Source organism: Colletotrichum destructivum, chromosome 3 (genome assembly GCF_034447905.1).
Source record: "Colletotrichum destructivum chromosome 3, complete sequence".
Taxonomy (NCBI): Eukaryota; Fungi; Ascomycota; class Sordariomycetes; order Glomerellales; family Glomerellaceae; genus Colletotrichum; species Colletotrichum destructivum.
In genome coordinates, this window is record NC_085898.1 from 3,505,054 (window position 1) to 3,518,533 (window position 13,480).

The window sequence follows — 13,480 nt, forward strand, 5'->3', positions numbered from 1 at the left end:
TGTGGAAATACTCTAGATCTCAGGCTCCAAGTTTCGTGAACCGGTAGGATTTCGCCTGAGCAGAAAAAGTTGTGATGTCTTCGTTTGCTCTCCTTCCGGAGCTTCCTCTAACCCTCCAAACGGTCGTTTCACAGGGCCCGTGACCTAGAATTCGCACTCAATTCTGTTCTTCAACCAGCGAATGCCTCTAGTTCGCAGGGAGCCTCTCCACCACGGCGGCCATCTCTTCGTCTGTGTATATTCTGAAACCTTTCTCCTTCGTCACGCTCGCGAGTTGGACGTTTTTCGAGTCAAGCTTCTCCTCCATGACCTGCTTCAGCGTCTTAAGCACCAGCGTCTCAGCGTCTGTGATCGTCAAAGACTGCGAATGGGTTAGCTCCCCGACGTCCACACGATTCCGGAACACGGAAATTGAAGATGAAAAAACCACAGTGAATTGACGAACCTTGTGGTACTCGTTCTGCAGCTCGGCCTGCGCACCCTCCGAACCAGAACCGATGGCCTTGGCATCGTAGCGGTAGAAGGTGCCACTGGGCTCGGCGTGGAAGAGCTGAGGGCCGTCCTCGTCGTAACCGGCAATTAGCAGGGCGACACCGAAAGGTCGGGACATGATGGTCTCCTCGCCCTCGGCACCCTCGCCGAAGCGCAGGGCAAGGTCACAGATGGCCTGGGTGCACGACTCGACGCGGAGGGGCTCGTTGTAGTTGAAGGAGTGGGACTGTGACTCGACGCGGGCGTGCTCGACCATGGATCGGGCGTCGGCCTGGAGGCCGGACATGGCGCAGCCGATGTGGCGGTCGATTTCGACAATCTTCTCGACGGAAGAGGTCTCGAGCAGGGTCGAGGTGACACGCTTCTCGACGCCGAGGACGACACCCTCCGAGGTGGCGACGCCGATGGCCGTAGAGCCAAGCTTGATGGCTTCCAGCGAGTATTCTACTTGGAAGAGGCGGCCTTCCGGGGAGAAGGTGTTGATTCCTCGGTCTAGGCGATCACCATTAGAAGCTGGTAAGGGCAGAGAAGCTGGAGGGGTTCTGACCGTATTCGGATCTTGCCATAAACATCTTGACGGTGTTATTTGTGTGTTGTAGCTGCTAAAGAGGTGAAGACAAGTAGGCTGGACCTGATTGAAACGGTTGATTGTTTCGGTCGGCGTGCCGTGAGGTTGTCGTGATCCCGGTTTGCGGGATGCTGGGGTTGTCGTGGTGGTGTTGAATGGAGGGGAGCTTGGAGGTCCAGGTAGCAAACGGTGACGGTGGAAGGCTGAGATGGCAGGTGGTGGTAGTGGTTAGGCAAGCACTCAGCCTACGCAGCAGCCGCAAGCTCCAACAGCAGCCAACTACCTATTCCCGGGCCAGTTGCTTGTGCCTTTCGGGCGGTAGCTTCGAACCACTCCCCTTGTACTTCCCACCTTGAGCTCTGTGATTGGCCACTTCCGTCAACCCCCCCCTCCACTTCTCTCACTCCAAACGCTAAACCCGGAATATTTTAGGGGGACAGACAAACCCCGGACAGGGTCGCCAACACGCGAGGATTTTCCGACGAGACGCGCTCGCTCCAGGCTAATGGGCACTTAACCACGTCGAGGTAGTAGCAGCCCAACCCGCGCCGAGAGCTCCCTGAACTGCGATTCCGTGTTAGAGGGGCAAAGACAAAGAGCAACGAACAAACCGGCAGTCGAAGGTTGCCCTCCCCCAAACAATCGCCGAGAACGAGACATCACTTATCAGGAAAGCAACCGACCCGCTGAGGCGCTTCGCATACTTCAAATGCAGTCGGCGAAATGTCGTCAGGCACCAGGGTATCAACCCACGAGCGCCGTGCGAACGGCGGCACAGCACCCGCTCCCGATCAGGAACGAACTTCAAGAACAGCGCGCATGAACGCCGCCGCAGCGGGCAGCGGCCAGACAAACTTCAAAAGCGAACGCAGCGAGAGGACTGATGCGCGCCAACGAGAACGCGACCGGGACCGGGAACGTGAACACCAACCACGCGAGAGGGCCGCATCACCGGGGAGCAATGCGCACAAGCGGTCTGCGTCAGGGAATCCCCGGAGTCGAGCGCCCGATGACAGGCGTGTGGAGGAGCGGAGGACGGAAAGGACGTACGTGACGCAACTCGAAACCATGGTTCAGCGGACTAGGAGTTCCGAGAGGGGAGAACGGAGAGGCGGAGGTGATAAGGGGAAGGCTGCCGAGGCCAAGTCGCGAACGGCCGAGCCAAAGCCAAAAGAAGCCAAGGTTGACGGTCCACCAGGTGAGAGCTCACGTTTGTGATACTGGAGTAGAACTGGTGACTGACTGATTGGCACGGCAGCACCGTGGAACCCGGAAGCGACACTTCTCCCTCACACATCTGCTCCCCTGGCTTGTCGAATATCGATACCACCGCTGGCATCTCAGGCGCCGCAATCTCAGCTGCCGAAACCATTGAACGAGCTATCACTCGAGGTGCAGGAGGCGGTGATCCTGGAGGACCTACTGTTTGTCTTCATGGGTTATGAAGGCCAGTACATCCGCTTCGCCAAGACGTACAACCCCCATGAAGAGAGGGATCGGCTATCAGGGCCGGCGTTCAGGATATTACCCGGTCTAGATCCCAGTCTGCACGATCTGACGGTGTCGATGCTGAAGATGGCAACCTACTACTCGGCTCTAGAGATGTTTGTCGACGTACAGAGTAGGGAGGAGTTTGGCGCTGTCAACCATGCGCTATGCGCCTCTATCCGGAAGTTCCTTCACGACTACCTCGTTATGATTGCGCAGCTGGAGACGCAGTTCTTGACGAACGAGACATTCACTCTCCACGTCTTGAACATCCATACACTACCCACCAGCCAGATGATGTCACACCTGTATTCTCTGGCACACGACCTACTGAAGAGGAACGCGCTGCTGGATGACGATGACGAGGAAGAAAGCGACAGCGCGGATGATTTTGAGAACATTCTCGAGTCGTTGCGAGAAGGCGGCGACTTGGCACCGGGCTCGGGAAAGAAGATTTGCAAGGGAGGCGTCGTGCTAGGACTAATCACAAAAAGGCTGGAGTCAATGTCCGGAGACCCAGCGGCGCGCGCTCTCTTGACTTCGCTACTGCGCGACGCCAGTAGACCATACATGGTAATGCTCAACGAATGGCTTCACCACGGAGGTATCAACGACCCTCACGCCGAATTCCTGGTCAAGGAGCAAAAGAGCATCCGCAGAGAACGCTTAGAGCAGGATTACACGGACGAGTACTGGGAGCGACGGTACACCATACGGGAGCATGACATACCCCCGCAGCTGGAAGGTGTCAAGGACAAAGTCTTGTTGGCCGGCAAGTATCTCAATGTCGTCAGAGAATGTGGCGGCGTGGACGTCAGCAAGGTCGTCCAGGACGTGCCCACATCCTTTGACGACAGCCGTTTCCTGGAGAACGTCAACAGCGCCTACGCGCACGCCAACGAGTCGCTCATGCAGCTGCTCCTGACGACACACTCGCTGCCGTTGAGGCTGCGGTCGATGAAGCACTACTTCTTCCTGGACCCGTCTGACTACTTCTCCTACTTCCTCGAACTCGGCGCCTCGGAGCTGCGGAAGCCCGTCAAGTCCGTTAACACCGGCAAGCTGCAGTCGCTTCTCGACCTGGTCCTGCGCCAGCCGGGCAGCATCGTCTCGCTCGACCCTTTCAAAGAAGATGTCAAGGTGGAAATCAACGAAATCACTCTCATCAAGTCCCTGCAGCGCGTCGTCAATATCACAGGTATTGAACAGGGCGAGACGCTGCAGCCCTTGGCAAATCAGCCGATCGAGAACGACAAGAACGCCATCGGCTTCACCTCGCTGCAACTTGACTACGCGGTGCCCTTCCCCGTCTCCCTAGTCATCAGCCGGAAGACTGTGTGGCGGTATCAAGCGCTGTTCCGCTACCTTCTTTCGCTGCGCTATCTCGAGTCCCAGCTGTCGGCGACGTGGTACTCGCAGACATCCGGCCTGACGTGGGCACACAAGAGCTCCTCACGCAGCCTCGAGATTTGGAAACGTCGCGTGTGGACACTGCGCGCGCGCATGCTCGTCTTTGTGCAGCAGCTTCTCTACTTCTGCACGGCCGAGGTCATCGAGCCCAATTGGGCAAAGTTCATGTCAAGGCTCAGGGTCGGTGAGGAGGGTCAGGAGGCGGCTTCGGGCGGCGCTGCATCGGGCCCGACGAGGACTGTAGACGAGCTCATGCAGGACCATGTGGATTTCTTGGACACGTGCTTGAAGGAATGCATGCTCACCAACAGCAAGCTTCTGAGAGTGAGTCTATCTCGCCGCCCTGCACTCACCGCACTACAGAATCTCGATTGACATTGTCTACAGATCCACTCCAAACTCATGCAAACCTGCACAATTTTCGCAACCTACTCTAACTGGCTCTCCCGCGAGTTGGAAAAGGCGGACCCGGATCTTTCCGGTACCACGCGGCCCTCCAACATGACGCCCGAGCAGTGGCGCGCCTTTCAAGCTGTCAGGACGCAGAAACCCACGACAGGCTCGCACAGCGACTCGACATCGTCGGCAGGGCCGGGCGCGAGTGACCAACAGCAGCAGCAGCAGCAGCAGCAGGATGCGCGCGTAGGAAACTTGTTCGAAATCATGAAGAAGTGGGAGGGAAACTTTAGCAGGCACCTGCAGATCCTGCTCGACGCGTTGAATCACTACGCCGCGACCGAGACGGTCGTTCTGCTCAGCCTCTGCGCGCGGCTCAGCACGGCGAACCAGGGGACCGAGTACGCCGGGTTACGGACCGAGGACGACAGCGTTGTGTAGCGTTTGTGGTTTCGAGATCAAGGAAGTGGGCACTCCATTTTCTCTCTCACATGCTTCAAAAAAGGAGAGGAGTATCACGGCGTTTGAAAGGGGTTGGTTTTTAGCAAAAATCAGGAGCGCGGAGGGTAGCATTTCGCATTGAAACTAAAAAAAAAAAACGTAGGCGTAAAACGATACGCTTTCACACGCCAACTCCACCGTCTCCTACCATTGATGGTCTGACTCTTATGCTGTGCAGTGCTTCGAGCAATGAACAGGATGATGTCATGTCCTTTGAGTTGTGCCGTGAGAGAGAATGTGGGAGACATGGGTATAGATATACATGTATCCGTACATCTACCCATACGACGGAGGGTTCCTCCCCCAAAGCGCCTCTCGCGCCGGGCGTCGGTTTTTGGTGGTATACAGATATTAAACAGTGTTGATGGTACAAGTTTGTACAGTAGCCAAGTCTTCAAGGGGGGGGCGTCCGTTCCGCTTATTCCTTCTTCAGGGCCTCCTTGACCAGGTCCGCGACACGCTTCTTGTCGACCTCAAGGTCCTTGCCCTGAATGGCAACGTTGATGAGCTTCATGACCTCGCCCAGGCCGCTCTTTCCGGCGGCGGCGACGTCTTCGACGGCCTTCCCGATGAGCACGCGGATGTCGGCCTCAGTGACGGCGACGACGCCGCTGGTGGCGATGTACTCAGCCATGACCTTGGCCTGGAGATCCTCCTTGTCGGCGAGGTCGTCGCGGCCAGCGGCGCGGAACTGAGCGGCGGCGTCCTGGGTAGCGCGCTGGGTCTTGCGCAGGAGGGCGACGAGCTGGGCGTCGGTGGCGATGGGAGAGCTGGTCTTGGCCGCGTTGTTGGTGGCGGAGAGGACGGACCGGAGGACGGAGAGACGGGCCGCGTCCTTTGCGCGCATGGCCGTCTTGAGGTCGCTCTTGAGGGTGGCTAGGAGCTGGGGTTGGGTTGGCGCGGCGTCGGATGAGTAGAGACGCAGGGTTGTCCGAAGGGGCGCGGCGCGGCGCGGCACGACCGGCTGAAGCGCCTGCAAGAGGCGGGCTGAGCTTCGGGAGGCCATTGTGTAATTGTGGTTGACGATAGGGGAGGCGCTATGTTCCTAGAAGCTTGAAATAAGAACAACAAATAAACGCGTGTCTGGTTCGCTGCGTGTCTCTCGACTGGTTGCCCTTTTCCGTCGTCAATGGCGTTGGGTCTGCACAAAATGTCGCCGTCTCACGTCGTCTCACGTCGTCATTTGATTCTTTTCAAAAGAAGTCGGAAAAGGAAAAATGGGCCGGTGAGAGCTGTCGATGAATTAAACTGCGGGTAAGCTTCTCATTGGCCGACAGCCCTCAAGCTGCTTCCAGGGGAAGCCTCTGTCCTCTTGGCTATCTACCTAGGTAGTAGTGGTGCACGGTGGTAACGCGGTATCATGGGTGGAGACTCTTGTACCCGGAGTCTTCTCCTAAAGGTGCTGTGACTTCGATCCAGGGGTTTGTTTGCGTGAGTGTGTGGGCCCGCCGAATAAAACCTCCAGACATATTTGACAGACAAGTACGGATACAGAGTAGACGACCGACAATTGCTCCTCTTTTTTACGCTCGTTGGTCGATGAACTACAAATGCAAGGTGCATGTACGAATAGGCATCTAACTGAACAGCAGTAGTACGTTGTGGCTCTCGGGTAGCCCAGAGCAACCCAACAACGTTTCAAGCATTGATCAGCAACATGGGTTATTTGGAGGTGTTTTGCCAGTTCTTTCAAATCATGTAACCCAAGGGAACGCCATGTCCGTGCGCAAAATCACTTGATGTGCCAAAGATCAGGGAAGCTGCAGAATTGACAAGGGTCGGGGCAACCGTCGAGGTCTTCCGATATCACACCCGTTCGGGGGCTGCAGGCTCTGAGTCCTACAGCCAACGAACGAACAGGTTTGGTCTGGGCCCAGAAACGTGGGTGATCTTTTTGTCGGTAAGCATGAAAACTCTAACCGTTACATGCTTCATCGTCGTGACAACTTTGGCTATATGTGGCACCATAATATTCCAGGACGTGCCTTGCTCATTTCTCATCTGGCCCTGGCCTCTGTCATTCTCAGTCAGGACACATACACACCTCTCGTGTTCCTTGGATGAAAGTTCTCGAAGCTGGGGAGCCTAGGTCGTGCCCTCTGCTAGGCGGGAAAGGTACGGGCACTATCACCGGCGTGGATATTGACGGGGAACTTGCGAAGATGAGCGCGGGTGCGGTGGTCAGAAGCGTGGCATGGGCTGGCACTTTTAATATTTCATTATCGGAGAAAAGTGTGTTCAGGTGGACGGTAAGGCTCAACAAACCGTCCCCTGAGGGATCAGATATAGAGTTAGTGTGCCCTGGTGTGATGCCGTTGGTGTATTTGTATAGGGCTGGTGTGGTGTGAGTTGTCCGTCTGCAGCTCTGGCTTCACCGGGGACCCGAGGCGACGGTAGCGAGTTGGGAAACCATATGAACATGCCTACCTATGGAGTACCTACCTATCTATTGAGTAAGCTCCTGGCCAGTCATGTTGCCTCGAGTCCCCCCAACATAAACCCAACATGGAACAGACCCAGCTGGAACAAATACCCCGAGCCCTCCCTTCCCTTTTCCCAAGGTGCGAGTCTCAAGTCTCAATAAGTTGTACCCCGTCAAAGCAGGTAAGTAGATGTACAAGGCAAGTGCTCCCACGTGTGAGTGATCGCTTCGTCGCCCCTTCTCGTAGCAAACCTACTAAATACCTAGGTCGGTAAGTAGATAAATAAAGGTACGCAATTCCCTAGCTTCCTCTACTCTCCACCCAGGTAGGTACGCCTCACACTTATTCAACTTCATGTCGTTACCCCCGCCCCCGTTTCAAGGCTTTCTTGTGCATCCTTCGTCGCCCTTCACGTCCCTCCCACCCCCATCCGCAACATTCTAACCTCTGGCTTTTGACACGGAGCCTCTATATGGTGTGGCTCTCAGGACCCAGTTTCGTTATTTCCTCCGTCAAGATAGACGTAGACCGCGGTTTTCTAGTCTCCCATCACTCATCAACATCCACCATTTCTTCATAGAGCTCAGATGCCACCAATTATTTTGGATCATTCAACTAGTCGGATTGACGACGCTGGATTCGCATATCATTGGTTCGTTGCCAACAATGCCGTGGACCTTCGATGTTCTATTCAACGTACTCGGCCGTACAAACCCCAGAGCCTTAATGTCTCATCCAAGCATTCCTTTCGGCTTAACATGATGCCGGGAGGTTGCCGCCGAAGCAAGCCGAAGAGCAAATGGAGCAAGGAAACCAACTAACGGAGTTATGAGCTAGGCACTCGGAATACATAATGCCGTCACATCGTCACTGTCATCACTCTCTCCCAGGAAGTTCACCAAGTCGTACGCATGTCCGAACGTCCCGAATGCGCCTACAAACAGGCAACCTCTTCGTCTGGCGTCCTTATATGCCTCACCGACGAGGTTTCCGTCCTATGCACACGTACCTTAAGAGCATACACAAATTAGCCCGTCTGTGCCCCCAAGATGCGATCTCGACTTCAAATGCCGACGAGATGTCTACTTACATTGGGAAATACGCCTGAGTCAACTCGGCAACATTGGCCTTCGTGTCAATGCCATCTTTCGTGCGTCTGGGGGAACCGCCGGTGGACTTACCCTGAATGTTGGGTTATCGGCCTCACTCCTTGCTTGGGCCACCAGCACCTGGAACTCCTGCGAAGTCATCCTACCGTGATACGGTCAGTTCCGGGCGCGCTCAATTCTCGAGCCCCAATCATTTCGTCCTGGAGACTTTTTAAGAAAGACCTTACCCTCGGAATTCTGTCAAGGGATACATGGCCAGCGAGGAGAGCATCCTCCTGACATTTTCTCTATTGACCACACCAATATGGTGCTGCCGTGGATCTGAATCACCAATAAGCCCCAAGAGCAGGTACTCTGCCTCTGCGATCTCCTTACCATTGGACCACCCACAGGTCGGGAGAGGAATCATCTGGGTTTCCACTGAGTCGAATCCTGCGCTTTGCATCCAACTCTGTAAATGAAGCGGCGCTCGAGGGTCTTTGTACGGTTGCATACTGTCCAGGTATCGTCTCGACCACCTGCGCAAGGCGTGATCTGGCAGAAGAACTAATTAACAAGTGCAGTCATCTCCACGGAAATCCCGGCTTACTTTGAGTCAACGTCCCGTTATCCGACTGCGCGTTGAAGTATATCTCCACCATTTGGCACCAACCACCGGGTCGAGTTACGCGAAACATATCTCCGATGTAGTCTCTCCATCGATTCGAGTGGATACCGCCCGCCATCATTTGGCTGTGCACAAGGTCGAAGTGGTTTGACGGGAATGTAAATCTGTGCCGGTTCAGTCAACCATAGGCTGGCTAGGTTTGTGGACGAAAGTTCGTCAGATCCTCCCTACCTTCCATTCAAATCATCAACCTGAAGATTCAGATTCGTCGGCGTTTCGGTCTCGTCTGGCCAGATGTGCGGGCAAATATCGATGGCTACCACCTTTTCTCCAGTATCAGCATTGTCTACTCGACCACACGTCCGTAAACCATAAATTCTAGTGGTTTCTCGCCCTTAGCAGACATTTTTCTGGTCATACCTCGCAGCTTGGATGTCGTTGTGCGACTTCGATTGCCCAGTCTCCGGATCCAAACCCGCATTCGAGAATCCGTCTGGGTCTGGTAATGGGCGGGAAGAGAAGCTGATTTTCGAACACTACTGAGAGAACGACATGCATTATTTGTAATCGTTCGACTTCGTCCTGCAATCCAGTCGCAAATATTAGGCGGAGCAGGAAAGCTGTCACGGGGCCCGAGGTATTCCTTACCTCGTCCATCGGCGCAAAATATGCTCCATTGTCGACAGCGTATCGCTGATATTCTCTGCCTTGGTACGTGACAGTCTCAAGGAAGGAGTTGTCCAAAGGGACTGTTTGTGGATCGCTGATGAGAGTCAGACCTCGGACAAGTCCTTCGTGACTTTCGGACTGCTCAACCGTACCTTGCCATCTTGGCAACAACAGCAACAGCTGCGGAACGATTGCTCCTCGTACAGAACAGCCTCGGCGACGTCAAGTCGCCCCGTCCAAATTCTGCCTTTGTATCCGATGTTGAGACGAATGAGGTTGCATCTAATAGTATCTGCTCCAACGAGGTGGCCGTCACAGGTTTCATGAGCCAGAGGGAAGGCGAGGATGGGGTAGTTCTCAGGTACTACTCACGCAAGAAGGCCAAAGGTCCGCCAAAGGAGGCATACTGGATTCACAGGGACATCCAAAAAAAGGCGGCAGTCGTGTCTAATAGACATAAAAATAAACTGCCAGCAACGTTGGAGGTGGAGACACCGAGCATGTCCAAAGGTACTTCAAGGGGGCCGGCGATTCTTTTCTACCTTACACTTCACCACACGATATCGCTGTCGATCTTGGGTTAGTACATTATGACCCAGAGCAGTCAGGAGCCTGTCTCGGTACACTTTGGTACGTGGTGCGGTGCGGATGAGGCAGTCTTCAGGTGACATGGATATGTCCTCTACTGTTGCTGCTGGCCCCGTAACCCCTGTACATACGAAAATTCGAGAATGGAGCCGGCAAACAACCAGGAGGTGCTAATCCCAAGAAAGTGAGTGGCATAGGACGGGTGTGACAGCGGGTCCCAGCTCATCCTGGTAAGTTGGACACCGCTTCACCAGCTGTAAGATCCATGGTCCTCTATTAATCAAATGTGGTATTCGCAGATTGTCCCAGAAGCCAGGTAGACGGTTGTCTTTCTCGGCGACCTGGTCGCTGTCTAGCGGGACGTGCCATCAAAGACCAACACCTCATCAGGCCGCCAAAGACCGCAGACAATACGGCCTAACCATCAACCACTGGTGTTGAGGTTCAAGCTTCCTATGGCACGCTCACCGCCATCCTTTTGCAACCGAGAGAGCGTACCGATGCTTGTTGTTAACAGAAGAGCATCACACCCACGGAGTCGACCACGTCTCCGAGACCAACCGCATAGCCAGAGCACAGGGCCTAACACCTATCGACACCCACACACACACCCACACATATCCGTACATCCACACATACATCACGTAAGTACCCCCGCTGCAATCCTCCAGCTTTCAGGCAATGGGAAGCTCTTCAGCAAACACGGCCTCCCTCCATCCCTTGTTTTCTGCTTACCCACCCCCCTCCCCTGTCGTGGGTAGGAACCATCGCTTGAAGGAGGGGTTGCAAGGACGATCCTCACTCGTCACACGCGGAGCTATAATCGAACTGCGACAATTTCCAAGTCCCAGGGATCCGGTCGTCGGCTTGAGCTTTGAGCAGCCGCGGTAGGTGGGAAGTCAAGTTGGGCCAGAGAGGCATCACAACCTGTGCCTTGCTGGCTTTCGCGACACCCGCCAACTGTACTTGCTGAGCTCTCCCGATAACATGGACTCGGGTTCTTATCTTTGTGGTTGGGTTCACTAACGACCTGGCCCTGGGGCGAATAGAGGAAGGAAATGGCTGAAGTACGAAGCGGTTACAAGTTCGACGCAGTCCAGTTGTCTCGTACGACAAGCAGGCTGAATGTCCTCATGCTGCTCGGCTTGTCTGGCATTGGGCAGGCTGGGGCCATATATGCGGCCAACAATGACCAAAGGCGGAGTCAATGGTCTGATACTCGCACGCAGATTGACGAAGGCCTGCACTCGTGCTAGTGCAGTAATTCCGCCTCAGGCCCGTATCTCGCGACGGAAATACATGGAGAGATCCAAGCAAAAACATTCATTTCTATTGTGTAGCATACGCATGCCTGCTCCTTGCAACTTTAGGCCCCCACCACACCACTCCAGAGACTCTGGTAGGGAGAACAGCTCCGTCGGATGGCGGCACGATACGCACAGGACCTTACAGGGTGTGCAAAATATAGGTAGGGGCATGGCTCTGGCTGGTGGGTTTGTGTTGTTGCGTCCTGACACGTCGGCGTATTCGGGTGCGTGCTGATTGAAGTTTTAATTACCTCATTCCTTTGCGATCTTTTCTCAAGGTTCCGTCTCACCCTGGACTAGCTACTCGAGAGACCGGTCGTGGCTGTTTCCAGACCAAGCTTCAGCAAGCTCAGCCAAGCAAGCTTCTTAAAAGGATTTGATGAGGGTTGGAAGAAGAAACTGACGCTGGCCCCCATTTCCACAACGAACCCTCGACGGGCCGCTTTGCAGCTTCGGGACTAACACCAGAGGGAGAGAATCGGCGTGACCGGGTTGCTGCCGGCTCGGACAGTGGAGTTTCGGGAGAGGGTGCGATGACGCGAGCCACAAAACTCTCCTGGTTCCAGCTATTTGGGAATCGAGGGGCGAGCGTCGACAACGCTTCCTTGTCGCGGAGATCACAATCCTGGTGCTTGGGAGCACCGCGCCTGTCCACAGCGGCCACGTACTCGCTGCACCCTGCAACCCTTGCACCAACGGGTTCAGATGCATTGCATGGCGGACGGGTAAGGAAAGCAACGGGAGACACCTTGAGACGACGGCACGCCAGTTTCTGCTGGTAGCCAAACACCCCGCCCGGGGTACCATCAATCACGATCTCAGCCATCCCTTGACGTCAGAACAAAAGACACGGAGAACTTGCCTGTCGTTTACATAGCCTGTCCAAGCCATCGGCAGTCTCACCAAAGTTGCAGGCAGACATCCGCGTGGGGCCTTGCCATCACCGGCCGGGAAACACGAGCTGCCCGGAGGCTACCCCGAGAGTGGGTAACAGCAGGTCTTAAATTACCACAAGTCAGTCCGAGTGTAGGGTAACGCGCGGTGCAATGGCGCGCAACAGGCAACAGGCAACAGGCAACAGACATCCGGCCAACAACATGCATATATGGCCTGCTTGGTATAGGAGCCATGGGCCAAACGGCCACAGAATAGGGACTCGGAGCAGAGGCCACAATCCACATCTCAATAGCTATAACGAAGTCTTCTCCGGTGTCCACAGGCTTACCAGAGTTTGGAATCCATATTTGAGGCGATGGCGCAACATAATCTTATAAATCAAGGAGCGAGGCAAGCAACTACTGTCAGAGGTCATGCACGTCAGAGGGGAGGGAGCATTCGACCCATCTCCTTAGCATCGCTACTGGATGTAATTGACCCGGACGACTCAACAAGACTAGGAATCAATCACATTCGGTTTCTCAACTTGCGGCCGCTGAACGCAGTCTCGTCTGCACAGGTGCGGGCCGTGCATCTACGCATTCCACAATCTATTTACCCGACATGGAGGAAATTGGACCAGCTTCTCCCTCTTCCAACGGCGTTGCTTCTCCCCGTGCAGAGAGGGGGAGAAGATGAGTTGGCGGTCGATGAGGAGTCACATTCAGTTCCGCCAGCAGGGGACCCTGGTCATCAAGTACCCTGCTGGTTCTTCCCTCTTCACCTTCCTTTCGAACAGAACCGCACTCTCGGGTTCCCTAGGACGGGAGGCCGGGGCATAATCGTCTCCTTTATCGATGTCAACCGCAGCCCCCCTTTTGACCCCTGTTCATGCTTACAGAAGACAGCTTGCCGCAACACCCCGAGGTCGAGATGTCAAAGATACTTAGCTGTGGCCCCCCTATTGTTGGACGAGGAGCGGCGTTGCCTGCCGTCTAAGAGCAAATCGCCCACCAGCTCCATTTCATACGGCTTGGTCAATCTGC

The 13,480-nt window shown here is 55.0% G+C and overlaps 6 protein-coding genes across 6 annotated transcripts; 2 read left to right on the top strand and 4 right to left on the bottom strand.

Moving 5' to 3' along the window:
* Position 1: 1 nt before the first annotated feature.
* On the bottom strand, positions 2-1,252 carry CDEST_05154 (Putative proteasome alpha-subunit domain, proteasome, subunit alpha/beta, nucleophile aminohydrolase). Its single transcript, XM_062921313.1, has 3 exons — positions 1,040-1,252; positions 446-984; positions 2-361 (listed from the first exon to the last, which is right to left on the bottom strand). The coding sequence occupies exons 1-3, from the start codon at positions 1,062-1,064 to the stop codon at positions 188-190; spliced, it is 738 nt and encodes a 245-aa protein (XP_062777364.1). The 5' UTR covers positions 1,065-1,252; the 3' UTR covers positions 2-187.
* Positions 1,253-1,521: 269 nt separating this feature from the next.
* CDEST_05155 (Putative gamma-tubulin complex component protein) lies at positions 1,522-5,039 on the top strand. Its single transcript, XM_062921314.1, has 3 exons — positions 1,522-2,258; positions 2,319-4,282; positions 4,346-5,039. Exons 1-3 carry the CDS (start codon positions 1,784-1,786, stop codon positions 4,793-4,795), a joined length of 2,889 nt encoding a protein of 962 aa, XP_062777365.1. The 5' UTR covers positions 1,522-1,783; the 3' UTR covers positions 4,796-5,039.
* A 1-nt stretch (position 5,040) lies between these two features.
* Positions 5,041-6,072, bottom strand: CDEST_05156 (Putative aspartyl/glutamyl-tRNA amidotransferase subunit B, yqeY/Aim41 domain-containing protein). The gene has a single exon (XM_062921315.1). It carries the CDS (start codon positions 5,859-5,861, stop codon positions 5,274-5,276), a length of 588 nt encoding a protein of 195 aa, XP_062777366.1. The 5' UTR covers positions 5,862-6,072; the 3' UTR covers positions 5,041-5,273.
* A 1,841-nt stretch (positions 6,073-7,913) lies between these two features.
* On the bottom strand, positions 7,914-10,454 carry CDEST_05157 (Putative S-adenosyl-L-methionine-dependent methyltransferase superfamily). The gene is made up of 10 exons (XM_062921316.1): positions 10,036-10,454; positions 9,816-9,955; positions 9,643-9,757; positions 9,415-9,576; positions 9,226-9,317; positions 8,977-9,158; positions 8,763-8,921; positions 8,615-8,708; positions 8,460-8,529; positions 7,914-8,273 (listed from the first exon to the last, which is right to left on the bottom strand). Exons 1-10 carry the CDS (start codon positions 10,066-10,068, stop codon positions 8,112-8,114), a joined length of 1,209 nt encoding a protein of 402 aa, XP_062777367.1. The 5' UTR covers positions 10,069-10,454; the 3' UTR covers positions 7,914-8,111.
* Positions 10,455-10,560: 106 nt separating this feature from the next.
* Positions 10,561-11,323, top strand: CDEST_05158 (uncharacterized protein). Its single transcript, XM_062921317.1, has one exon. It carries the CDS (start codon positions 10,707-10,709, stop codon positions 11,010-11,012), a length of 306 nt encoding a protein of 101 aa, XP_062777368.1. The 5' UTR covers positions 10,561-10,706; the 3' UTR covers positions 11,013-11,323.
* Positions 11,324-11,907: 584 nt separating this feature from the next.
* CDEST_05159 (uncharacterized protein) lies at positions 11,908-12,760 on the bottom strand (the record flags this gene model as incomplete). Its single annotated transcript, XM_062921318.1, has 1 exon — positions 11,908-12,760. Exon 1 carries the CDS (start codon positions 12,382-12,384, stop codon positions 11,908-11,910), a length of 477 nt encoding a protein of 158 aa, XP_062777369.1. The 5' UTR covers positions 12,385-12,760.
* Between the last annotated feature and the right edge of the window lie 720 nt (positions 12,761-13,480).

What these genes read in the sequence shown, in the direction of transcription:
- CDEST_05156 (XM_062921315.1), bottom strand. Translation starts at nt 5,861, where the DNA reads ATGGCCTCCCGAAGCTCAGCCCGCCTCTTGCAGGCGCTTCAGCCGGTC.
- CDEST_05158 (XM_062921317.1), top strand. Translation starts at nt 10,707, where the DNA reads ATGGCACGCTCACCGCCATCCTTTTGCAACCGAGAGAGCGTACCGATG.
- CDEST_05154 (XM_062921313.1), bottom strand. Translation starts at nt 1,064, where the DNA reads ATGTTTATGGCAAGATCCGAATACG. An exon ending in TATGGCAAGATCCGAATACG is followed by an intron (nt 985 to 1,039) that starts GTCAGAACCCCT and finishes GTGATCGCCTAG; the next exon opens with ACCGAGGAATCAACACCTTC. An exon ending in TGCAGAACGAGTACCACAAG is followed by an intron (nt 362 to 445) that starts GTTCGTCAATTC and finishes ACCCATTCGCAG; the next exon opens with TCTTTGACGATCACAGACGC.
- CDEST_05157 (XM_062921316.1), bottom strand. Translation starts at nt 10,068, where the DNA reads ATGCCTCCTTTGGCGGACCTTTGGCCTTCTTGC. An exon ending in GTTGATGATTTGAATGGAAG is followed by an intron (nt 9,159 to 9,225) that starts GTAGGGAGGATC and finishes GAACCGGCACAG; the next exon opens with ATTTACATTCCCGTCAAACC. An exon ending in TAACGGGACGTTGACTCAAA is followed by an intron (nt 8,922 to 8,976) that starts GTAAGCCGGGAT and finishes TTCTTCTGCCAG; the next exon opens with ATCACGCCTTGCGCAGGTGG.
- CDEST_05155 (XM_062921314.1), top strand. Translation starts at nt 1,784, where the DNA reads ATGTCGTCAGGCACCAGGGTATCAACCCACGAGCGCCGTGCGAACGGC. An exon ending in CAAGGTTGACGGTCCACCAG is followed by an intron (nt 2,259 to 2,318) that starts GTGAGAGCTCAC and finishes TTGGCACGGCAG; the next exon opens with CACCGTGGAACCCGGAAGCG. An exon ending in CCAACAGCAAGCTTCTGAGA is followed by an intron (nt 4,283 to 4,345) that starts GTGAGTCTATCT and finishes CATTGTCTACAG; the next exon opens with ATCCACTCCAAACTCATGCA.